This window comes from Gadus chalcogrammus, chromosome 3 (assembly GCF_026213295.1).
Source record: "Gadus chalcogrammus isolate NIFS_2021 chromosome 3, NIFS_Gcha_1.0, whole genome shotgun sequence".
In the NCBI taxonomy this organism is placed as follows: Eukaryota; Metazoa; Chordata; class Actinopteri; order Gadiformes; family Gadidae; genus Gadus; species Gadus chalcogrammus.
The window spans coordinates 27,108,973-27,134,956 of record NC_079414.1 but is presented as its reverse complement, the minus strand read 5'-3'; the positions used below and the strand labels follow the sequence as shown (position 1 = coordinate 27,134,956).

The 25,984-nt window shown below is 51.0% G+C and overlaps 1 protein-coding gene across 1 annotated transcript; it reads left to right on the top strand.

The window, feature by feature from the left end:
- Positions 1 to 405: 405 nt before the first annotated feature.
- LOC130380145 (meiosis regulator and mRNA stability factor 1) lies at positions 406 to 25,984 on the top strand. Its single transcript, XM_056587326.1, has 24 exons — positions 406 to 877; positions 1,446 to 1,660; positions 1,767 to 1,884; positions 2,508 to 2,680; positions 4,042 to 4,581; positions 5,168 to 5,337; positions 5,939 to 6,100; positions 6,550 to 6,736; positions 7,829 to 8,007; positions 8,206 to 8,286; positions 11,253 to 11,492; positions 12,338 to 12,457; positions 15,526 to 15,704; positions 16,217 to 16,437; positions 17,388 to 17,530; positions 18,050 to 18,183; positions 19,100 to 19,302; positions 19,933 to 20,160; positions 20,798 to 21,034; positions 22,482 to 22,748; positions 24,167 to 24,227; positions 24,379 to 24,483; positions 25,241 to 25,423; positions 25,788 to 25,984. The coding sequence occupies exons 1-24, from the start codon at positions 703 to 705 to the stop codon at positions 25,982 to 25,984; spliced, it is 4,518 nt and encodes a 1,505-aa protein (XP_056443301.1). The 5' UTR covers positions 406 to 702.

The following is a 25,984-nucleotide window of genomic DNA, read 5'->3' as shown; positions in this document are numbered from 1 at the left end:
ACGTCGCCAGCTACATGAGCCCTAGCGCCTATAACGGCGCCCCCGCGGCCTGCTCTCCGGTGCCGCTACTCAATTTGTACCCCAACAGCCCGGCTAGTCGGAGTACAAACGAAGCCAGTAGTGTGTTGTACAGTCCGGCGGCCTTCCAGCTCCCCTTCTCCCCCTGCGTGGCTACGTCCCAGCCCATGCCCTCTCACTCCTGTACCTCCTGCTGCACGGGCTTCCTCCACCCCTACTCCAACCTGCCTCTGTCCGGCAGCCCAGCCAGCCTCCCTCCTCCTCCTCCTTCTTCTTCTACTACTACTCCTTCTGTGCCTCTGGCCCCCCCTCTGTCCACCCTTCCCCCCCCCCTGCACGGCTCCTCCGGGTGCTACTGCCCGTGCGGCGCCGGCTGTGGCCACGCACTCGCAGAGACCCAGAGACCCCTCCCTCACGGTGACCTCCCACCCACCAGCACGGCCCAGTACGGCCCTCAGACTAGGCACCCCAGCGTAGAATGCATGGTTTGTCTGAAGGGGTCTCACTACTGCCAGGAGTGTCTGTTGAAGGTTGGTGGAATTACTCTTATTCACTGGGGAGTTCTGTTTTGGTGTACGGGTCAAGTAATATCACTGTCGGCCAGTTGGATGTGCACGTGGTGGGTTAAACGTTGGTATATTGAATTGTTGGCCATGTTGTTGTTTTTCTAATGGATGTCTTCCTATGCGTGTGAAGCCCGTGAATGGGTGTTTGCCAGAGTCGGATAAGCTGTGGCCCGTGGTCCCCCACCTGTCCTTGCGGCCCCCCCCCCTCCCCATGTGTAACGGCTGTGGCACCGCGGCGGACGGCCGGCTGCGCCCCCCCCACCACAGCCTGGGCAAGGCCGGACACCCGTTCGGTCAGTGGAGTTCACCAGCAGGTGCACCTCTGGATAGGAGCTAGAACCCACGGGAGGGCAAACATCATGTCAACCTAACTGTGATCAGTGCATATCTAATCATGACTTATGATTTAGCTTATGTGTTATATCACACTCTTTGCTTCGCACATGAACACATAAAAACCTTACAAAACTTTAATTTGGTTTCTACGTTGAGCTTTGGAGGCTAGTTGCACTCGAGATGAACTGAAGATGAACTGCTTGTATATTAATAATGCGTTAGACTTTTGTATAGCGCTTTTTCTAAATACTCAAATACGCTTTACAGGGTCTACTCAAAATAAAATTGTTGCATAAGAACGTATATAAGTAAAAGTTTAGCAAAAAATCAAACGATAAGAGGGAATAGGATAGAATGGGTAGCAAAAAAACTAAAATAGGTAGGTAGTTAAACCTAGGAATAGTTAAAAGGAGGAAGGGGAGGCATGTATTTACGTTTGTAGTTGCCATTGGCACTCTAAAACGTATAACGGTAGTTTTCCATCGCCTAAGGCCATGAGTCCTAACCCCCGCCTCCTCCCCCCAGGCTCCCCTGACGTCGGCGGTCCAGAGAACACGCCCCCCGTGGGCGTGTTCTGGGACATCGAGAACTGCTGCGTGCCCAGCGGCCGCTCGGCGGCCGCCGTGGTCCAGCGGCTTCGGGGGCGCTTCTTCCAGGGCCACCGCGAGGCCGAGTTCATCTGCGTCTGTGACATCAGCAAGGAGTGCAAGACGGTCATCCAGGACCTCAACAACTGCCAGGTACGGCCGCCACGCCGCCCTCCAGGGGGCCGCACGCGCGCTCAGGGGGGTCGAGGGGGTGACCCAGAAGCACGTGGACTGTAACCGTTGTTTGCCCCCTCGTTAGGTCACCGTTGCCCACATCAACGCCACTGCCAAGAACGCCGCTGACGATAAACTCCGCCAGAGTCTGCGCCGCTTTGCAGAGACCCATGCAGCCCCTGCCACCGTGGTGCTAGTGTCCTGTGAGTAGACGTGTCCCCCTACCATGTTTGCCTTCCCGATACTGATTCTGATTCCTGAACCTAGGTATCGGCCGATACCGAGTGTATATACCGACACAGCAACTAGCAATGTGACTACTAACAGAAGTTGTTCCTATGGACGGGTTCTCTTATGATGACAGCGATGCACTTACTGTTGAGAATTTTCTTTTCATTACTAGATCATTTACCGTCATAGTCTATAATTGTTATAATAAGACCTGTATATTCTTGTAGTTAAGCGTGGGCACCCGTGGTATTCCTACTTGGTAGCTCGTACGCACGTAGGTCAGCGGTAACGCGCTTCCCATTCCAACACTCCACCTCTGACCGCTTACGCACGCAGCATCACACCGTACTGTTTGATATCCTCGCGCTGTGTAGGACATGAGCTAGTCATGTGATTGTACAAGATCAGTGCATAAACCGTACTCGGCGATACCGGATACGGCCTTTTAGGCCGCGACGGAAGCAGTTCCGATACTGGTATCGGTTTGGGAACAACTCTGAGTTGTCCTCGGCTGTCCCCCCAGTACCCCGCGGGGTCGGTGATGGAAATGTCTTCTGTGTGTTGACCCCCCCCCCCCCTTCTTTCCTTCCTCCAGCGGACGTGAACTTTGCCAGCGAGCTGAGTGACCTGCGCCATCGCCATGGCTTCCAGGTCATCCTGGTGCACGGCACGCACACCTCGCCGGCCCTGCTGCAGCACGCCCACCGCCAGGTCCCCTTCCTGGAGATCACAGCCGACCTGCCACTGCGCGTGCCCCTCAAGTCCCAGGTGAGCCCCCCCCGCACCCCACCCCCCCGCACTCCACCCCCCCCGAACGCCCCACCAAGCGCTGCTGCTGCTGGGAAGGTTGAGGGGAAGTGGTGGTGGGAATTGTTTTGCCACCGTTCCAATCGTTTCTGTGTAAACCGTTTAGGGATGAAGAGTCATCCGAATGTATAGCAATTAGTCCAATTGCATTTGTAATAAACATACAATTAAAATAAAGAAATAAACATATAATAACCAGTCCCTCCAGAAAAACGCGATTATGCGATTGCATAATTCAACACATATTCAGCCAAAGTTCGCATATTCATGCATATGCCGCACTTTCACTGCATAAATTGCCGATTTCCTCGCAAAATATGCGGGGCGTGCATGATTTCATAATACCCGCATTTTCGTTAAAAAAGTCACATGTATCTGAGCAGAAAGTTGAAAAATGTTGTGTTTACTTCACACAAGAGCAGCCATTTCCCCCTGTTGCTATGGGAACGTTATGAAGTTCAATTTGTTCCCGCATTTTTTCGCACGTTCCTGCAATTTTTGCAAGTTCCCGCAATTTCTTAGCATAAAATTGCATAAATATGCTGCATATTTCATCACATTTTTTAAGAACTGTGCCGCATAATCAAGGATTTTGGGCCGCAACAATCACAAAAAAAATGCCACATTTTTCTGGAGGGACTGAATAACATACAATAATCGGAGGCCTCAGATATGAGTTTGGCCTGCGTCTCTAATGCAATGCGAGGTATTTGCAAAAGCAAGGACTTCGTATACAGTGGCAGGCAGGCGTCAGGATGCTGAGGACAGCTCCGCTCCCCAGTAAAACCATCGCATTGGTTAACCAGACGGTGGTCGACAATAGGTGGACCTCCTCAGGATGTCATGAAGGGACGGGGGTCATAGCGGGGACTCCTCAGTTGGAGCCCTTGATCCCCGGCCACCCCAAGAGGGTACGGGAAAAGTGTTTGTCAATTAACTCTGGCTAAAAACACAGATGCAAACATCAGATGACTGTATCCGTCCCTATTCAAATATACCTTCAAAATATAAATAAAAGGCACAATCAACAAGTAGCAGTTAGAGAAAGTGAAAGTATCAAAGAGGTAAGTTGAGAGGGCCGTGGGGCTGTTGTATCTCACTGGACTCTGGACTCGTACCGGGTGTGGTCCTGCAGAACGAAACGCTGACTCGAGGTCCGCTCTCACCCTGACGGGAAGTCCGTCCCCCTCATCTTTGCCTGTCCAACTATTTACAACTGTGCGTCACACATTGCTAATGTTCAAACAAAAACAAAACAAGAAAAACCCACAAACCCAACCCCCGCACGGGACGCTGTGTCTTCCTCCTTCCCCCCCCACCAGCCCAGTTTCAGCAACCTCTATGTGCACAACCTCCCCGTCGCCTGCGACAAGAGCCTGCGCGGCGCCGTCAAGCTGCGGCTGCGCCGGCTGTCGGACAACTGCGGCGGCAAGGTGCTGAGCGTGTCCCGGGGCACGGCGGTGCTGCGCTTCGGCAGCCTGGACGCCGCCGAGCGCGCCTGCAAGCGCATGGAGAACGAGGACGTGTTCGGCCACCTCATCCGTCCCTCCTTCTCCCCGGTGGCGGGCACCCGGGCCGGCGGCGGCGAGGCCCCGGGCCCCGTGCACCGGCCTGCGCCTCAGGCTCCGCCCCTGGCCGCCCCGCCCGCCGCCTACGCGCCCCCGGGGGCCCCGCCAGCCCCCCCCCCCCCCCCGCCCATGTCCTCCTCCTCCTTTCTGCCCCTGGAGCCCACCAGGTCGCCCTGGAGGCTGCGGCAGGGGGCCCGGCCCTGCCAGACGTCGGGGCCCCTGGCTGAGAGGCCCTACAGTCCCAGGAGGGGCTGTAGCGGGCCGCCCGGTGGTCCCGTGGCCCCATCCCCTCAGGTCAGCAGCCGTCCGGTGGGAGTGCCGGCTCCCACTGCCCTCTGTGCCGACCCGCCCGCTAACCCAGTGCTGTGCTTGTGTGAGCTGCTGTCGCTGTAGGGCCCTGGCTGTGCTAGCAAGCCTAGCATGTGGCTGTGCTAGCATGTGGCTGTGCTAGCATGTGGCTGTAGTGCCCTGGCTGTGCTAGCAAGCCTAGCATGTGGCTGTAGCGCCCTGGCTGTGCTAGCATGCATGTGGCTGCCTACTAAACATGAGTCGTCTTGTCTAATCCAGGCATGTGCATGGCATGTAGCGTCCGTCATTCCTTGGTTTGGTTCCTTGTGTGCGTTCGTTTTTTTGTACCCTCTCCTTCTCCTTCATTCCAATGCAAAATATTTTTTTTCCCTGCAGTCAAATGCCTTGTTTGTTTCTTCGTGTGATCCGTCTCTGCTCTGCCTTTCCTTAACATCTTCCTGCTTGCTTCTAACCAACCCGAGCTGACCCCCCCCCCCTCGATAGTCCGTCGTCTACCGCCACAACCCAAAGGACCGCTCACAGTCCCCCCCCCCCGTTGAATCTGTTCTCTGCTCCCCCCGGCCCGCTGCAGGAGCTGGGTGGTGTAGACGCCACACCCAACACGGTCTTCCAGCTGTTGGAGAACGCCTGCAGCCCCACCACCACCGCCTCCAGCAGCTCGCCCCCCCGGAGGGCTGCCGACCCCGCCCTGGGAAGACTGCCCAAGCCCGGGCTCATGGGAGAGTCCATGTTCAGGAGGAGGTATGGGTGGGGAACCACTAGGGCTGGGTACAGCCAGGGACCTCTCAATTCAATTCAGATTCTTTAGGTCTTGATTCCATCCGATTTTGATTTGCTCTCGATCCAATTGCTACGATATCGATTCAATAATACATGCAGATGACAAAAATACCTAAATATTATTTAGAATTAACCATTTTCTAAATGAATTAACCGTTTCATTATGCTTTAATGAGCAAAAAGGGAATACAACATTGTATAGTATTGGAATACAACATTGTATAGTTCCTGAGCTAAACTTGCAGCATAAAAGTAATAATCATAACATGGACAAATGTAAAAGGGCATGTACATTTAGGCATACTCGGTTCTAGAATACAATGAGTATGCTTCTTTTGCTTTATTTATTTTATTATTAATGGAAATAATCTATTTCCAAAAGAATCGGAATCTAAATTGAATCGGGAACAAATAAATTGGAATTGGAAACGCACTCATCTTGTAGAATATCTCCGGAGTGGAACCGTTCTGTTCTTGGTTCCGGCCCCGGCTCTGTGCAGCCCCCCGGACTTCTGGGCCCACGGTTAGCCAGTGGTGACCATCGTGTCTCTATGTCCCCCAGGGGAGACAGCTCCAGCCCTCGGCGGACCGTGGAGTCCCCTTCGAGACGAGGGGACCGGGGGTCCCCCGAGTTCCTGGTCAGCACACCCTCCGCCTTCAGCAAGCTGAGCCTCCACCGCAGCTTCAGCCCTCTGGGCGCCTCTCAGGGCTCCTGGTCCTCCAGGTGGGTCCACCGGCCTCCTCGTGATGCCCACTGTGACTGCACCATCCCATCAGACCCCCTCCAAACACCTCCTCAACTCTGACCCCCCCCCCACACACCCCTCTTACGCTCTTGTTGTATGTTGTACGTCCTGGTACTTAATATACGTAATTATTGTATGTTGTACATCATTGCACTTAAAAATAGTACTTGGCATTGTGTAGCGTCTTATCCTAGCTATCTGTGCTGTATACGGGGAATGGGTTAACCTAGTGATGGTTAGTACTTGGTTCTACGAACATCCTTACTGCACAGACAGAGATATAGTGTGTCTTCTCTTCCTGCTGACTAATGGTCTTATTGTAAGTCAAAGCGTCTGATAAGCGTCCTCAACGTGATGTCATTCTGAGTCACGATGGCAGCGCTCCAAGCGGTTCAGAGACCTAACCTGATCCCTCCCCCCCCTCTAGGAGCGCGTCCCCCTCCCTCTCTGGCCGCTCCTCCCCTCTCCTCCCAGGCCCCCGGAGCCCCGTTCCGGACGGCCCCGCTGAGTGCCTGCGGGACAGCCCCGAGGTCCAGGTCTCCAACCTCGACTACCGGATGTCCCGCAAGGAGCTGCAGCAGTCGCTGATACACTGCTTCTCCCGCTACGGCAAGGTAGATATGACCCCCCGGGACCCCCTCATACCAGGTAGATATGACCCCCCGGGACCACCCCATACCAGGTAGATATGACCCCCGGGACCCCCCCATACCAGGTAGATATGACCCCCGGGACCCCCCCATACCAGGTAGATATGACCCCCCGGGACCCCCCCATACCAGGTAGATATGACCCCCCCGGGACCCCCCATACCAGGTAGATATGACCCCCCGGGACCCCCCCATACCAGGTAGATATGACCCCCCGGGACCCCCCCATACCAGGTAGATATGACCCCCCGGGACCCCCCCATACCAGGTAGATATGACCCCCCGGGACCCCCCCATACCAGGTAGATATGACCCCCCGGGACCCCCCCATACCAGGTAGATATGACCCCCCGGGACCCCCCCATACCAGGTAGATATGACCCCCCCAGGACCCCCCCATACCAGGTAGATATGACCCCCCGGGACCCCCCCCATACCAGGTAGATATGACCCCCCATACCAGGTAGATATGATAACCCCCCAGGACCCCCCCATACCAGGTAGATATGACCCCCAGGGACCCCCCTCATACCAGGTAGATATGACCCCCTGGGACCCCCTCAGACCCCCTCATACCAGGTAGATATGACCCCCGGGACCCCCTCATACCAGGTAGATATGACCGCCAGGACCCCCCCCATACCAGGTGCTCATACACTCCCTGGGGGATTATATTTACCCAGAACATACCATTCCTCCTGGCACAAAGCACGGACAGCCATGCAAGGACATACCGAGCAGTGTTGTGCAAGTGTTGAGCCTCTACAGACTGAGGCTTCACTGATTGTTGTTGCTAGGGAGAACTTTTGAAATGCAATGTGCTAAACAATTAATTAAATATTACTCTACTCAATCTCTCCTAATTCTAGGAGAATTGACACCCGTTTTAAACTGCGAGGGTGCATTGCCGTTTACATTCTTCAATGTGTGTGTGTGTGTGTGTGTGTGTGTGTGTGTGTGTGTGTGTGTGTGTGTGTGTGTGTGTGTGTGTGTGTGTGTGTGTGTGTGTGTGTGTGTGTGTGTGTGTGTGTGTGTGTGTGTGTGTGTGTGTGTCAGGTGACCTGTGTGGAGCTCAGCCCCCACACTGACTACCAGCTGAAGGCAGCGGTGCAGATGGTGTACGTGCAGCAGGCCATCCTGGCCGTCAGCGCTCTGCAGCGCTACAAGATCGGAGGCAAGCGCATCCACGTGTGCCTGGCCACCGGGGGAAGCAGCAAGCCCCTCGCCGCCCTGGGGTACGTCACCGCCCGGCTTCCTGTCGGACCCCCGTCAAGGGACGGGTTCTGTGTATAACTCTTTGGTTTCTGGTTCAGCTTTTAATTTGGAAAACGATAAAAAGGATGACATGGAGTAATTGCAAATGATCATCCTAACGTTTTTTAAAAATGACGAAAAAAACGAGTAATCGTATCCGTGCCTTTGTTATCGTGCAGCTCTGAGATCGTCGGGATTCTCCACGACGCTCCCGCCAACTGCCTTCCTCTGTCCAAGTTCACGGAGCTCTACGAGAAAAGGTAACTGACCTGATGTTACACGCCACCCCTCTTGCGCACTCATTGTATGATTAAAAAACTACTACTTGGCTAGAATAAGATGCTATACAATGCTATCTTTGCTGTATACAGGGAATGAGTTAACTGTAATGGGAAAATTCTAGTTTCGCATTCCTTTTCTCTAACTGGCCTTTGTTGGAGTGCGCCTCTACCCGGACCTCCTTGGACCGGTCAAGAGCTCCAACTGAGAAGGCACCGCTACTAGAGCTGTCAGTTAAACGCGTTATTAACGGCGTTAACGCAAACCAATTTTAACGGCGTTAAAAAAATTATCGCGCGATTAACGCAATTGTTTTATTTATAAAAAAAAATAATAATATATATATTTTTTTTTCTTTGGCTCAAAACATAGAAGCAGTATCCTGATTGCTATGTTCAAATGACATTTGTTCAAAGCAGTCGTTTAATTGCACTATAGGCTCTTTTTTTGTATCGTCCTGTTTTGATCAGTTTATGCCAATGTTGTTATCAATAAAAAATCATTTGCACAAGGCAAGCCGATGCACTTCACCATGTTGATAAGATAATTAAAATGAGAAGAATTATGGGACAAAAAAATTAAGGGATATTTAGCATAGAAAAATAATTTGCGATTAATCGCGTTAGCTATGAGTTAACTATGACATTAATGCGATAAATCACGATTAAATATTTTAATCGCTTGACAGCTCTAACCGCTACGTCTCCCCACATTTCAATGATCAAATAATATTTACCTAAAGGACAGAGTTTCCTGTGTTCTCATCAAGTAGAAGAATGCATAAGGGGATCCATGCTGCTTATGTGACCGGTATACACCAGGCACAAAGGTTTATGTTGGATAACGCTAGGAACAGGTAGGGTGGCTTAACAGTGCAAGGAGTAGGAGACAGAGCTTAGATGCTGAAGACGAAACAACGTATGTATTTGTCCATAACCCATCATGACGTGTGTCATCTATTGTTGACTACCATCTGGTTAACCAATATTATAGTTTTATTGGGGAGCATTCCTGAAACCTGTCTGGAACTGTATAATAAATAAGCTTTTGCCAATCCCTTGGACTTCTCCTTGCGGAGCTCTGAGCTCTTAAGGTGCGTTCACACCAAATGCGAACGGGCGACACAACTCCATACAAAGTCAACGTAGAGACGCAAATCAAGGGTCAAACTGAGGCTCTGAATGGTGTCCGACAGTGGCGAAGTTAGACCTATTTTGGGTGGGCTCAAGCCCACCCAAAACTTGCCTTGGCCCACCCTATCGTTTCGTCCTCAAATCTAATATTCTACAGGGTTTTTTTACACAAGCAATGAGAGGATGGATGCTGTACACTAATGAACAGGCTCAAATGGGCTAGTGAAATCGAGCGCAACCTTCCTGCAGGAATCTCTAACCCCTGATTGGTGGGTGGGTGTCTCCTGTTTGACAAAACCAAAAATGCAGCACGAGCGCACCTAACATAGTTTTTGCTGTTTTGTCTGTCAAAGAGGCTAGCTAGTCTTTATCAGAAAATCCACGATTTCCAGCTGTGTTATAACATGACCTGGTAATAATAATAATAATCATTTTAAAACCTTGACATAATCTGTCGGATGTCTATTAAATGACAGCTGACCACAAGGCGATTTCATCTATGCCTCTTCTTGAATTGCTTCATGTTTTAGTCGGCAGAGCCTTGTCTTAATTATTTAAATAAGTTACTTATTTTATTTTGAATAAACATAATACCAAGGGTCAGAAGTTTTACAAGAATTTTGATCTTACAAAGTCATGACAGAGGGACTTGGTGTCTTTATTCATGCTTGAGAGATGAACATATATCTTTTTTTTTTAAAGTGAAAAAGCTGATGAAGCTGACAAGTGACCAAGGTTTACTGTTTACAAATATTTTTAATTAAATGCGAACCCCAGTGAATCATTGTATCTCTGTTATGAGATTCACACAGACTTGGCAGTCTTGTTTAAATGTTACAAATTGAGTTAATAAACTGAACTTGGAAATAGTTTTAAGTTGTTCCAGATGTTATCTCCGCTAATTTTATTAATCTAAATAAATAAATATGAGCAGGGTCTCAATAGTAGGCTATTTCAATTCAGGGAGGGTGTGAAGAAATGTCTGTCTCCTAGGGGGGGAATGACAGAAAATAATTGAGAACCACTGGTCTAGAACATGTTGTACTTGTTGATTATCTCACATTGTCATGGCAATGAAAACGCCCTCAGCTGATTAAATAATGCCGGCGGTTTTTTTTAAACTGAAAATTAGCACCCCTTTTTTTTTGCATCAGAAAAACAAGATTCTTTGGCATCAGAAGTTTTATAAAAATGTATGGGTCCCTGAAAGTGAGACAACATAGTTTAGTGCTCCCGAAATAGTGGTCGGTTTCTCGTAGTATCCGGCTAGTACATGTTGTACTTGTGGATTTTTTTGCATCGCAAGTTTTATAAAACTATGTTGATACAATTTCTAAAATTGTATGGGTCCATGAAAGTGAGGCGACATAATTTAGTGCTCCCGAAATAGTGGTCTGTTTCTCATATTATTATTCTAGTACATGTTGTACCAATGTGTTTCAGTAACCTATTCAGGAAAATATGGTCATTTTTGAGTGAAACTTACACAAAGGAAATGTAATATACCTCAAATTTGTTCTTACAGTTCACATCCATTTATTATTCCTTCATCCAAACAGTCTTTTTTCCTTTCATCCCTTTAGTGGTTCAGAACTGCATTATTTAGCTGACATTGCCAGTTATTGGCTTAGACATACAACAGCATAGTAACTAAGAAAATAAAGGTTGTGGAAAAAAAAAATCTTGGACAGGAATTTTTATATACTTCATATACCCCTGTGACTTCCTGGGGTTGAGCCCCCCCAAAAGTCAGAACCTAGAATCGCCCCTGGTGTCCGAACACATCTTCACCACGCCTCTCTCCTGCGGGGCAGGTTCTCCCGTAGGCTGGCGGTGGGGGACCTCTACCGGCTGCCGGAGGTGGTGGCGGTGCGGGACCAGGGCGGGGCCCGGCTGGTGTGCCTCGTGGCGGGGGGCCAGGCCCGGCAGAGCCCCCTGGGGTCCTCCCAGTCCCAGGAGGCGTCCTCCTCGGCCTGCAGCAGCCCCGTGGTCTTTGAGGAGCTGGAGTACCACGAGCCCGTCTGCAAGCAGCACTCCACACTGCACAACTTCAGGTGGGTGGGCGGTAGGGGTGGGTGATTCATCGAATTTGATCGCGATTTTGATTTTAGGGTCAAACTATCACAAAATTAACATAATCGAGATTTCAATTTTTTTATTTTTTTATTTTTTAATTATGTTTTATAGAAAGGGCAGAACAGCTGGATACATATCAGTATATTATTTTCGATTGGACATTTTTTCTTTTTGACCATTTTGTGTACATATTTAAGGTGAAATTTCAAAGTTCTCAGTTACAAAGTTATTTTTGGGAGAGACATGCTGAATAAATATGTTCAACAAAAATGTTTTCAGACTCAAAAATAATCGTTTGAATAATCGTGATTTCAATATTGACCAAAATAATCGGGATCATGATTTTTCCCATAATCGAGCAGCCCTAGTGGGCGGGTGAGACAGTGGGTGGGCGGGTGAGGGATCGGGTGGGTGGGCGGGTGAGACAGTAGGGCAACAGTAGCTCAGGAGCTAGAGCTGGTTGACTTGTATCCGGGAGGTTGTTGTTGGTGTGGCCCCCGGCTCCTCCTAGCTGAGTATCGAGGTGTCTCTGAGAAAGGACCTCACCCTGACTGCTGCTGACGAGCTGGCTGTCGCCCTGCGCGGGTGACTCAGCCGTCGGTGGGTGAATGTGTGCATGAACGGGCGAATGTGAGGCGATATTGTAAAATGCGTTGAGTGGCCACTGGTTGGGAAAGTGTTGGATAAATGCAGTTCATTTACCGTATGAACTCATTCGTCCAATTTCCCTCCCCTGGTTTGTATTCTGAAACGTATGAACAAAAACCCTGCTGTGTGCGAGCTGGTGTTCAAAGCCCACCTTGTGTATTTATCCGTCACGCAGTGAGGCGGACTTCGACCCGGACTCGTATCAGATCCCCTTCGTGGCGATGTCCCTGAGCGCCATGGCCCCCCAGGTCCACGGCCTGCTGCAGTCCCACGACGGCACCCTCCCCCTCCTCAGGTACACCCCCGCGCTGGGGCCCGTCACTGTTCAGTCATCAGGAGGGCTTTAAGGGAGGGGCGATGAGGAGGAGGACGTAGGGTCATCAGGAGGGCTTTAAGGGAGGGGTGATGAGGAGGAGGAGGACGTAGGGTCATCAGGAGGGCTTTAAGGGAGGGGCGATGAGGAGGAGGACGTAGGGTCATCAGGAGGGCTTTAAGGGAGGGGAGATGAGGAGGAGGACGTAGGGTCATCAGGAGGGCTTTAAGGGAGGGGAGATGAGGAGGAGGACGTAGGGTCATCAGGAGGGCTTTAAGGGAGGGGAGATGAGGAGGAGGACGTAGGGTCATCAGGAGGACTTTAAGGGAGGGGAGATGAGGAGGAGGACGTAGGGTCATCAGGAGGACTTTAAGGGAGGGGAGATGAGGAGGAGGACGTAGGGTCATCAGGAGGGCTTTAAGGGAGGGGCGATGAGGAGGTGGAGGAGGACGTAGGGTCATCAGGAGGGCTTTAAGGGAGGGGAGATGAGGAGGAGGACGTAGGGTCATCAGGAGGGCTTTAAGGGAGGGGAGATGAGGAGGAGGACGTAGGGTCATCAGGAGGGGAGATGAGGAGGAGGACGTAGGGTCATCAGGAGGGCTTTAAGGGAGGGGCGATGAGGAGGAGGACGTAGGGTCATCAGGAGGGCTTTAAGGGAGGGGCGATGAGGAGGAGGACGTAGGGTCATCAGGAGGGCTTTAAGGGAGGGGCGATGAGGAGGAGGACGTAGGGTCATCAGGAGGGCTTTAAGGGAGGGGCGATGAGGAGGAGGACGTAGGGTCATCAGGAGGGCTTTAAGGGAGGGGCGAGGAGGAGGACGTAGGGTCATCAGGAGGGCTTTAAGGGAGGGAGGAGGAGGACGTAGGGTCATCAGGAGGGCTTTAAGGGAGGGGCGATGAGGAGGAGGACGTAGGGTCATCAGGAGGGCTTTAAGGGAGGGGAGATGAGGAGGAGGACGTAGGGTCATTAGGAGGGCTTTAAGGGAGGGGAGATGAGGAGAAGGACGTAGGGTCATCAGGAGGGCTTTAAGGGAGGGGAGATGAGGAGGAGGACGTAGGGTCATCAGGAGGGCTTTAAGGGAGGGGAGATGAGGAGGAGGACGTAGGGTCATCAGGAGGGCTTTAAGGGAGGGGCGATGAGGAGGAGGACGTAGGGTCATCAGGAGGGCTTCAAGGGAGGGGCGATGAGGAGGAGGACGTAGGGTCATCAGGAGGGCTTTAAGGGAGGGGAGATGAGGAGGAGGACGTAGGGTCATCAGGAGGGCTTTAAGGGAGGGGCAATGAGGAGGAGGACGTAGGGTCATCAGGAGGGCTTTAAGGGAGGGGCGATGAGGAGGAGGACGTAGGGTCATCAGGAGGGCTTTAAGGGAGGGGCGATGAGGAGGACGTAGGGTCATCAGGAGGGCTTTAAGGGAGGGAGGAGGAGGACGTAGGGTCATCAGGAGGGCTTTAAGGGAGGGGCGATGAGGAGGAGGACGTAGGGTCATCAGGAGGGCTTTAAGGGAGGGGAGATGAGGAGGAGGACGTAGGGTCATCAGGAGGGCTTTAAGGGAGGGGCGAGGAGGAGGAGGAGGAGGAGGACGTAGGGTCATCAGGAGGGCTTTAAGGGAGGGGAGATGAGGAGGAGGACGTAGGGTCATCAGGAGGGCTTTAAGGGAGGGGAGTTGAGGAGGAGGTAGGGTCATCAGGAGGGCTTTAAGGGAGGGGCGATGAGGAGGAGGAGGTAGGGTCATCAGGAGGGCTTTAAGGGAGGGGCGATGAGGAGGAGGACGTAGGGTCATCAGGAGGGCTTTAAGGGAGGGGAGATGAGGAGGACGTAGGGTCATCAGGAGGGCTTTAAGGGAGGGGAGATGAGGAGGAGGACGTAGGGTCATCAGGAGGGCTTTAAGGGAGGGGCGATGAGGAGGAGGACGTAGGGTCATCAGGAGGGCTTTAAGGGAGGGGCGATGAGGAGGAGGACGTAGGGTCATCAGGAGGGCTTTAAGGGAGGGGCGATGAGGAGGAGGACGTAGGGTCATCAGGAGGGCTTTAAGGGAGGGGCGATGAGGAGGAGGACGTAGGGTCATCAGGAGGGCTTTAAGGGAGGGGCGATGAGGAGGAGGACGTAGGGTCATCAGGAGGGCTTTAAGGGAGGGGCGATGAGGAGGAAGACGTAGGGTCATCAGGAGGGCTTTAAGGGAGGGGAGATGAGGAGGAGGAGGACGTAGGGTCATCAGGAGGGCTTTAAGGGAGGGGCGATGAGGAGGAGGACGTAGGGTCATCAGGAGGGCTTTAAGGGAGGGGCGATGAGGAGGAGGACGTAGGGTCATCAGGAGGGCTTTAAGGGAGGGGAGATGAGGAGGACGTAGGGTCATCAGGAGGGCTTTAAGGGAGGGGCGATGAGGAGGACGTAGGGTCATCAGGAGGGCTTTAAGGGAGGGAGGAGGAGGACGTAGGGTCATCAGGAGGGCTTTAAGGGAGGGGCGATGAGGAGGAGGACGTAGGGTCATCAGGAGGGCTTTAAGGGAGGGGCGATGAGGAGGAGGACGTAGGGTCATCAGGAGGGCTTTAAGGGAGGGGCGATGAGGAGGAGGACGTAGGGTCATCAGGAGGGCTTTAAGGGAGGGGAGATGAGGAGGAGGACGTAGGGTCATCAGGAGGGCTTTAAGGGAGGGGCGATGAGGAGGAGGACGTAGGGTGGCTTGCTGAAGGAAGCCTGCAGGAAAACCGTTGTAATTTGTGGTTCTAACCTACAACCTTTTATCCAGAATTCATATAGAATTCTAATCATCCTACTGCTATTACCTATTACTAATCATTCTTAGTGCTTGGCGCTTGGTTCTATGAACATGCTAACTGTACAGATAGAGATATATTGTTGTTTCTCCTTCTTCTGACAAATGGACTTATTTTACTAAAACGCTAAATGCGTCTGCTAAATGGCCCTCAATGTAAATGTACTACTGTCCCTGACATTAATTATGCAGTAGTTCTTACACTTTTTGGTTTCATTTTGGGGCAGATGAAAAGACCACTGGATTCTTACTGTGCGTTTGTGTGTGTGTGACTCAGTTTCCCAGAATGCTATGCGGCAGAGTTCGGCCCGTTGCAGCTGGGCGATGAGACACAGGAGGGCGCTGTCTCTCTGGAGCACCTCATAACCTGCCTCCCCAGCATCACCGTGGTTACGGCCCAGAACGGCTTCAAGGTCATCAAGTGGATCCACAACAAGCCACCCGCCCCCAACTCTGGTAGCTCACGACAACAACGACCGTAATCCTATCTCTGACCCTGACTTTAGTTCACAGGTTTGGTGAACAAGACTTCTGCTGATCATTTCGCACTACATTTGTCTTGCATTAGGGGTTTTGAATTTAATGATGTCGTTAGATAACACTGTGCTCCAAAATACCCTTTATTTGATTTTTGGAAAACAGATTTTGCGCACCTAAAATGTTTGAGAAAGAAGCATATTTAAGGTCACTTATTTGTACTAGGGGTGGTTAAGTTCAGAGTCTTAAGGAAAACATGCAAATGTGTCTCCATGACAACGATGCAAGTTGTGTTGAGCTCATGTAAAGTACAGACTGTTCCTAGTTCCCGAGGACAGGGTGGGGTCACACTCTGTGTTTAAGTTCCTCAAATGAGTGTCCACGTTTACCTCCCACCCAGTGGGGTGATCTTTGAGTCTTTACTGAACTATGGTTAGTTTATAGCCTCGGGTTAACCTTAACCACACCCCCCCATCGCCCTCCGTCCCCAGAGCCGTGGGTCCAGCGGTCCAAGAGCCCGGTGGGGAACCCCCAGCTGATCCAGTTCAGCCGGGAGGTGATCGACCTGCTGAAGAGCCAGCCCGCCTGCCTGCTGCCCATCCACAAGTTCATCCCCTCCTACCACCACCACTTCGCCAAGCAGTGCCGCGTCTCTGACTACGGGTACCCCAAGCTGCTGGAGCTGCTGGAGGCCGTCCCCCACGTCCTGCAGGTACGCACACACATACACACACAAACACTCAACGCACGCAAGCACGTGCCCACACACACACACACTCATAAAAGTACAGACACACACCCCAAAGTACACACTCGCATGCACGCACGCACACACCCCAAAGCACACATTCACACGCACGCACACACCCCAAAGTACACGCGCACACACACACCCCCAAGCGTGCACTCACTCACACGCACTCACTCCGCCATCACGCCTTTATTCGCTCTTGACACAACCTTGGCTGTAGTAAGCAGTTATTTATTGAACTCATAACTTAATCGTGTAATAAATAACTGAACATCAGAGTTTGGCTTGCCTGTTTTTCCTTTCCGGATCCTTCTACCATTCCGTGTTAATCAGTGTATGGGGCAGAATATTCCGTCCAGTCTTATTCCCTAATAACTAAGGCTTGAGTAATGCTGTCATGCATAAATCATATTGTTTTACAGAACTCTGATCTGTAACCCGGTGTCCTGTGCTACTTTCTCACCGGCTATGACCTGTAATGTGTATATATTAGGGCCGTCTTTTTTTTTTATCGCGCGATTAACTAAATGTATATATATTTATTTTTTTTGGCTCAAAACAGAAGCAGTAGCCTGACTGCTATGTTCAAGGCAGTATGTTTGTATGTTCATCGTTTAATTGCACTATAGGCTTTTTTTTGTATCGTCTTGTTTTGATCAGTATATACCAATGTTGTTATCAATAAAAAACATTTGCACAAGGCAAGCCGATGCACTTCAACATGTTGATAAGAGCATTAAAATGAGAACAATTAATGGGACAAAGAAATCAAGGGATATTTAGCATAGAAAAAACATTTGCGATTAATCGTGAGTCAACTATGGCATTAATGCGATTAAATATTGTAATCGCTTGACAGCACTAGTATATATGTAATATTAGTCTGACGGTGTCGTGTTGGTGCTCCTCAGATCCTGGGCATGGGCGCCAAGCGTCTGCTGACCCTGACGCACCGCGCCCAGGTGAAGCGCTTCACCCAGGACCTGCTCAAGCTGCTCAAGTTCCAGGCCAGCAAGCAGGTGGCCATCAAGGACTTCATGCAGGCCTACCACTGGTCAGTGCTCTGTTCTGCAGCCAGACTCCAACTGAGCTCCAACCCGTCTCCATGAAGGATAGTTCACTTAAAATAGAAAGATGCACTTAAAAATAGTACTTGGCATCTTACCCTAGCTGTCTCTGTTGTATACGGGGAACGGGTTAACCTAGCGATGTTAGCGCTTGGCACCGGGTTCTATGAACATCCTTACTGTTACCATAAAAGTGTGCACATGGACGGGCTTTGTTTGACAACCTTGGAGTCTTCCAGCGAGACGATAAAAACTATGGTCTTGCTTGTTCAGCACATTAGCTGCATTACTTTTCTATTGACTTTATTGCCGCATCCAGAGATTGAGACCTGTGTGTTTGGGTGAAGTCGCCTACGTACCGCTGTAGTCAGCCTTCTGGACGTTGCTTCAATTATTAATCTTGGTTACACGATTTATTAATTTGGTGACATCTGTATGGTTTTATTGCTGGTTGGTTGGTTGACTGTACACGTGTTTCTCACCCCCCCCCCCCCCCCTCCCTTCAGGTGTTTCTCCAGAGACTGGCGGGTCATGGACTACGGTGTCTGTGAACTCATGGACCTCCTGAACGAGATGCCCGAGACCACCGTCACCCTCACGCGCCAAGACACCCACCTGGTCATCTCCGTCCCCAAGAGAGGTCCGCACACACGCACGGATAACGCCTCAGGGAAAGGGCTGCTTTTAGTTCAACCTGTTCAATCTGCAGCTCGGTTGGGTAATGTCTGGACCTGCAGTTCCAGCTCGTCTTCTTAACAGGACACTGATGGTCCGTGTTTTCATAGTCTCCTCCTTCTCTGGGGGGGGTTACTCCATATTGTAACTAGAGATTATAATTAGAGCGTTTAGCTAATGCTTTATCCAAAGCGACTCATCGGTTAATACACACATTGACACACCGACGGCAGAGTCAACCACGCAAGGCGACAGCCAGCTCGTCAGGAGCAGTTGGGGTGAGGTGTCTTGCTCAGGGACACCTCAACACTCAGCTAGGAGGAGCTGGGGATCGAACTAGCAGTGCATGCTTGTAGAGATGTTCCAATATTCCGAATAATGTTTCCTTACCGATTCCTGAACTTGAGAATCGGCCGATACCGAGTAAATACCGATAGATCATTCAGCCTTGTAACTCATCACTTGTTCTTATTGAAGGGTTCTCTTGCCATGACAGCAATGTAAAGTCGGTTCACTTACTGTCGACAATTTACATTTTCAGAACTAGGTCATTTACACTCATAATCATAATAATAATTAGGAATAATTTGGAATCTAGTAGTTAAGCGTGAGCATCCATGTTTTTCCGACTTGTTTGCTCGAACGCTCTTAGGTCGGAGAAGACGTGTTTCCCATCCGACTTCCCACCTTAACGAAGTCAGCATAACACCGTAGTGTTTGATGTTCTCTGCCCGTGTAGTAAACTCGCGTTATGGTATCAGATCGGGGCACAGACTTGCGTACTCGCTGATACCCGATACTGCATTTCAGGCAGTATCGGGGTAATTCCTGATGGCGGTATCAATATGGGAACGTCTCTAACCGTGCCCTCTGGCCCCCAGAGCGCACCCCGGAGGAGATGGAGCGCACCAAGCAGTTTGGGAAGGAGGTGGTGGACCTGCTGCGGCACCAGCCCCACTGCCGCATGGCCTTCAGCAAGTTCATCCCCACCTACCACCACCACTTCGGGCGCCAGTGCAAGCTGACCTGCTACGGGTTCACCAAGCTGCTGGACCTGTTTGACGCCATCCCCGAGGTGCTGACGGTGAGTGGATGGCCTCGCAGCTCCCCCCCCCCCCCCCCCCCCTCTGGGACGTCATCACAAGTACAAAGAGTGTCGTGTTGTATGGTGGCGTGTATGGAGGTTTTAATCAGGTGTTTATATCGTGTTGAAGGGATTTAATGTGTTGTTTTCATTGTTGTTCTTGTAATTAGATATTTGAATAACGAGTGCCTAATGTTCTGGGTATTGAAACGGGGTCCGGTTAGTGTAGGGGTTTGGGGATTGAACTCGGAACCCTTGCGCCTCGTTCACACTACATGCGTCCGTCGACGGATGTGGGCTTTCTGACGTATCCACGTGTTCTTCCGGGTTGTAATACAAGGGGCGATTTCATCGGATAGTGTCCTTGCGTGTATTTGCATAACGCACTTTAATTGGCCGATGGATCCGTCGCTGCCTGGACGCTGGGATGTCCTGTAGACGCAGACATCCAAGAATGAGGAATGAGTCTGAATTCACGTACAATTTGAGTTAAAAGCGTCTGCTGCCAAATTGTACCAAACAGATACCTTGCTGCAGTAAGAACCTGCACTGCCTTCTCATGCTGAGTGGTCCCGTGAAGTGTGCCTCCCTGCCTGACCCTCCTCCTAACCTCTGTCCCCCCCCCCCCAGGTGCTGGAGTGCGGGGAGGAGAAGGGGCTCTCCCTGACGGAGGTGGAGCGTGTGAAGGCGCTGGCGGCCCAGCTGGTGAAGCTGCTGCGCTCCCAGAGGAACTGCTCTCTGCCCGTCAGCCTGCTGCTGGCCGAGTACGGCCGCACCTTCGGCTACGGCCTGCGGCTGCAGGACTACGACGCCGCCTCCCTGCCCGCCCTGCTGGCCAAGCTCTGCCACGTCGTCAAGGTAACGGGAGCCGCGCCGCACCGCGCGGTCGGGAATACGAGGAGGGAGCCGGGATGAGTCGGGAGGCCTTGTTGGCAGCGTGGTGGCAGATGTTGTGGATATATGAACAGCCCGCCCTGCCCTTGCCGCGTCAGTGCATTAATAATCAAATGATAATCAAATCGGAGCGTTCAAAGAAGTGATTTTGCATTGCAAACATCCTTCACTGATTGGTCTATCATTCCCACTGGCTACCAGGAAGTCGGTATTATGGACTCTTCCTCAAAGCCTTGTGCCGCCCAAGCATGTCTCCATACAAAGCAATAAATAAATGGCTTATGATTAAACATTTTTCATCATTATGCATAAGGATATGTGTACGGGATTGTTTCAAAATTGTTCAGGCTATTCAGGAAGTTGCTAACTGTGTGTGTGTGTGTGTGTGTGTGTGTGTGTGTGTGTGTGTGTGTGTGTGTGTGTGTGTGTGTGTGTGTGTGTGTGTGTGTGTGTGTGTGTGTGTGTGTGTGTGTGTGTGTGTGTGTGTGTGCGTTCTCTGGGTGTGGTCTCTCTGTCTGTGTGTGTGTGTGTGTGTGTGTGTGTGTCTCTCTCTGTCTCACTCTGACTCTGTCTCTGTCTCTGTGTGTGTGTGTCCCCCCAGGTGGTGGACGGGGCTGATGGGCAGCGCGAGGTGCAGCTGATCAACAGGAAGTCGCTCCGCCTGCTGACCTGCCAGCTGCTGATGCTGCTGATGTCCGAGGAGCAGCAGGAGGCCGGCGTCAGCGTGGAGGAGCTCAGCGAGCGCTACCTGGCCGCCCACGCCCTCACCCTCAACCCCTGTGAATACGGCTTCCTGTCCCTCAGCGAGCTGCTCAAGAGCCTGCCCTACCTGGTGGAGGTGAGGGGGGGGGGGGGCTGCCCTACCTGGGGGGGGGGGGGGGCTGTCCTACCTGGTGGAGGTGAGGGGGGGGGGGAGGGGCCTGTCCTACCTGGTGGAGGTGAGGGGGGGAGGGCGGGAGAGAGACCGTCCCTTAAGGACTGATCATCAGATGAGATGCAGCTTTATTAACCTCCTGTGTTACAGCAGCAGAGGAAGACTAATACAATAACAACACAGTAGTGCTGAGGAATACAAAGAGATGCTAAAGTAAAGGCTGAAGTATGGACTAAGAGTATAAATTATAAAGTGGTATCATCATCAGACGGACGGGGGTATACGATCAGCGTGGAAACAGGGTGGGGGGGGAGGAGACTGCAATGCAATGCAATGCAATGCCCTGGCTAATCGCTTTGCTTTAGAGTAGAGAGGATAATAGTGTTGAGGTAACGTGAGATGTTCATTGTTGGCCTCACCCTAGGGTTGTAGATTGTTGTAGGCTGTTTGTGGAGCGTTCTGTTTGAGTATCAGGTTCTGAGACCGTGTTCAACTTGACTTCATAGTTTTGAGCTTAAACAAACGTTAGGATCGGATCCGGTCTTATTGTTAAGATCGCATTATTCATTTATTTATCCATTGGTTCTACAGACAAACTCCTTGTTTAAAGGCCTAATTTAAAAGAAGTACCTCTTCTTAAAGGTCACCATTTATACCACCATTCGTGAGTTTGATTTGCCGTTACTAGTTGTTTTGAAAATGTGCCTCTTCTGACATCACAAGTGGGCGTGTCCACCTGGATGTGTGCTGGATAGACCAGTCCACCAGTCTACCCAGTGGACCGTAGCAAACGTTGCTCATCTACCCATTATACATCTAGGTGGACACGCCCACTTGTGATGTCAGAAGAGGCCGATTTTCAAAGCGGCTTGTCACTCTCCCACCTGGTGCTGTAATACGTCACCTTTTAAGATCCCATTAGCATTCATTTATCCGTCCGTTTTTTTGTTCTAGTGACGCTCTCATTTAAAGGCCTTGTGTAAAATAAGTACTTCTCCTCAAACCATGGCTCCCAGTAGGGCTGGGTATTGCCAGGTACCTCACAGTTCAATTAAATTAGATTCTTTAGGTCTTGATTCGATTTAGATTTGATATTGATCCAATTGCTTCGATATCGATTCAATAATACATGCAGATGACAGAAATATGAATTAACCATTTCATTGTGCTTTTTTTGTATAGTTTTGTCCCTGAGCTAAACTTGCAGCATAAAAGTAATAATCATAACATGGACAAATGTAAAAGGGCATGTACATTTAGGCATACTCACTTATAGATTACAATGACCGAGTATGCTTCTTTTTTTGGGGGGAGGGAATAATCGATTTCCAACTTATTCTGAATCTAAATTGAATCGGGAACGTATAAATTGCCGTGCATTGAGTCTGACCTTTGACCCCGCCCCCCTCAGCTGTACCGGGAGGACGGCGTTCCGGACGGCGTTCCGGACGGCGCCCCGGCCGCCGGCGGGGGCGCCCCCCGCGGGGAGGACTGGGTGCGGCTGACCCGCCTGTACCAGTTTGCGCGCGGCGTGCGCGGGCTGCTCCACACCTACCACTACAACCAGATCTTCCTCACCGAGTTCTCCTCGGCCTACTGCAAGTTCACGGGGCGCGCCCTGCTGCCGCGCGCCTACGGGTACGCCAGCGTGGACGACCTGCTGGGCGCCGTCCCCCAGGTGGGTCCGCGCTCCCTCATGCCACTACAGACGTTCCCATAGCTTTATTATTCCTGAACCGGAGCATCGGCCGATACCGAGTGTACGAGATGCTGCCCCTAGCGTTGGGACTACTGACAGCCCTTGTTCTTGTTCTTGTGGTTGGTTTTTTTCAGAACTAGATAATTTACATTTATGAGGCCTAAAATTACAATTTGTTCGGTTCCGGTTACCGACCGACCCTGCAAATTTATGTGCGACCCAAATTATTTTATGAACTTTAAAAAAATAAATAAAGAAAAAATAAATAAATTTTGATGCAAACTATAATTACGTTTTTGTACAGCTCCTCTTCATTCTGTACAAGGATGAGCGAATTTTCTCGTTTTTAAATGAAAACAACCTACCTATCATTGGCTGCGGCTGGAAAAAAATAAAATAAAAAATAAAAAACCCTACCTCAACTGACAACCAACAGGAACCAAACTTTATTTTTTTTTAGGCCTGATCTATAATTATAATACATTCGTAGTCTTCTAGTTAAGCGTGTCCATCCATGTTTTTCCGACTTGGTTGCTCGAACGCACTTAGATCGGAGATGACTCAGATGGTGTCGGAGATGACTCCGATGGTATCTGATCGGCGCATAGACTTGCGTACCTGCCCAAACCGATACTGCATTTTAGGCAGTAATCGAGAAATTATCGATGCGACTATCGGTAGAGGAAATACTACTACTATAAAGATGTTTAGGTTTGACATGCTGCTCCTTAATACTGCTGTGGAGAAGAGAAGTATCTTATCCTAGCCTTCTCTGTTGTGTACGGGGAATGGGTTAACCTAGTGATGGTTAGTGCTTGGCACTTGGTTCTATGAACATCCTCACTTTACTGACAGATATATTGTTGTTTCTCATTCTTCTGACAAATGTACTTATTGTAAGTCGCTTAACTGTCTGCTGAATGCCGTAAATGTAAGATGTTTCAGTTTGACATGTGCTTTAAAGTTTAAAACGTGTTATTTTGTCTAGTTGGAGTCTAATTAGAAGGTCAGATGGGTTCATTGGCTCCTTTCCGCAGTGGAGTCTAAGGAATCCTCTTGATTTAGCACCTAGAACCCGGCCTTTCATTTCTTGCTGGTTTCTCTTTTTCTGGGCAATCAACCGGCGAGTTGACACCCACGCACCCCGTGGGCGTGTTCAAATGATTAATGACTTAAAAGACATGCTTGGATGGGCGGGAGAGATCACAGAGGGGGGAGGGAGGGAAGGAGGTTATGGGGTGCCGAGCGGTCTATTTTCAACCTTTACAAACTTTGAAAATAGGCTGGCTTGTAAAAACTGGTCTTGCATATCAAAGCCTTAAAGTGTCTGATTTATCGGAGAAGTTGGTGTTTGTTGCTGCTTGACCTTTGACCCTTTGTCGTCTTGTCCCCGCCAGGTGGTCTGGATCAAAGGTCACGGCCACAAGAGGATTATCGTTCTGAAGAACGATATGAAAGGTATGGAGGACCTGAATCAGCCGCTACAATAGGCTACTGGCTGCCCGCGCTGTGGCTCATGTGTCTTCATGGAGGGTTTCTAGTGGTGGTGGATGTTCTTAAAGCAGGTCATGATGTTGTTGTTGTGGTGTGTGTGTGTGTGTGTGTGCAGCGAGGCCCAGCTCTGCGGCCTCAGACCCCTCCCAGCCTGAAGGGGGCGCTGACAGCCAGAGCAGCAGCCCCACCAGCCTGGCCGACTCCGGGACCGGCTCCCCAGGTATCCTCTCTCCTCCTTCTGCCCCTGACCGAATGCCCTGGGAGGCTCCACGTACAACGCTACAATAGAGCTTCACCTTACAGGGGTTTACGTTTTAGAAGGGGTTTTAAATCGGGGTTGTCTAAATGCCTGCTGTCAAGTTTGATGGGGATTAATAACCTGGGGACGGTTTGATGTTTCCTCTCCATACGATCCTGCACTGTTGACTTAACAGCTTGCATATAAACTTCCTTTATATGTAGCATCTTTTTTTAAAACGTGCAAAGTAATTTGACGGTTTAAAAACAGTATTGGAAAACGAAATGCATTTAACAAGGAAATGTAGCCCCTCACAAAGACGGGGGGGAGAGGGGAATGACATGCCCATTGGGAGCTAATCCTAGTGTGGTTGGTTGGGTGGGCAAAGCTTAGCTCAGGAGGTACAGCGGGTCGGCTGGTACCAGGAAGGTTCCTAGTTCGATTCCCTGGCTCCTCCTAGCTTAGAGTAGATTGTCAAAGTGTCCCTGAGCGAGATACCTCACCCTCACTGCTCGCTGTCGCCCTGCGCGGTCAATTCCGCCGTCGGGGTGTGAATGTGTGTGTGAACCTTTTGTAAGTCGCTTCGGATCAAAGCGTCAACTAAAAGTGTGTGTGTGTGTGTGTGTGTGTGTGTGTGTGTGTGTGTGTGTGTGTGTGTGTGTGTGTGTGTGTGTGTGTGTGTGTGTGTGTGTGTGTGTGTGTGTGTGTGTGTGTGTGTGTGTGTGTGTGTGTGTGTCAGGCGGGGACGACGACGTGGTGGTGGAGTCGGAGCTCCTCTACCTCAGCTCCCCGCTGGACCTGCTGTGTGGCCCGGCGCCGTCCTGCCTGCCCTCGCCCCAGCTCCACCCCCGCCCCGCCGGGCTCCTCCCCCACGCAGACCTCATCCACTTTGAGAGGTCTCCTCCTCCGGCCCACGGCACAGGTCAGCACCCCCACCCTCCTCCTGGTTTGGGGTTCTGTTAGATTGAGGAACAGAACTCCAACTTGAGTTTTAGAGACGGAACTCAAACTCCGGTTTGATTTCCACTTCATTTTCTCAGCCTTGATTTTCTTTCGGATTGCTTGACTTAAAATAATAAAGTACAAGTAATTGGATATTAATTGTGATGCACCCAATATCGACGATGCCTCAAATACAACAAAGACGCAACCAAAAGGATAAAGCGCTACAAAGCGGTTAAGTCTTACTTTAGACGGTGGATAACATAGCGTACCATTCCTCAGCAGTAACGTCTGCTCCTGCCCCGGTTCACTCAGTGTTGCCTCCTCGCCATCTGTTCCTCTAGAGCGCCGCCAGCCCGCCGAGGAGGCCCCGCCCCCTGCGGAGGAGGCCACGCCCCCCTCAGAGGGGGAGGGCTCCGCCCCGGACCAGCAGCCCGCCAACCCGCCCCGCCCCCCCGCCGTGAGGTCCGCGGAGAGTCCGAGCAGACGGGCCTCCCGCGGCAAGATCCGGCTGGCGGCCAACTTCTCATTCCAGGCGTGA

What these genes read in the sequence shown, in the direction of transcription:
- LOC130380145 (XM_056587326.1), top strand. Translation starts at nt 703, where the DNA reads ATGCGTGTGAAGCCCGTGAATGGGTGTTTGCCAGAGTCGGATAAGCTG. An exon ending in GAGTCCATGTTCAGGAGGAG is followed by an intron (nt 5,338 to 5,938) that starts GTATGGGTGGGG and finishes TATGTCCCCCAG; the next exon opens with GGGAGACAGCTCCAGCCCTC. An exon ending in AGCTCTGCCACGTCGTCAAG is followed by an intron (nt 20,161 to 20,797) that starts GTAACGGGAGCC and finishes GTGTCCCCCCAG; the next exon opens with GTGGTGGACGGGGCTGATGG.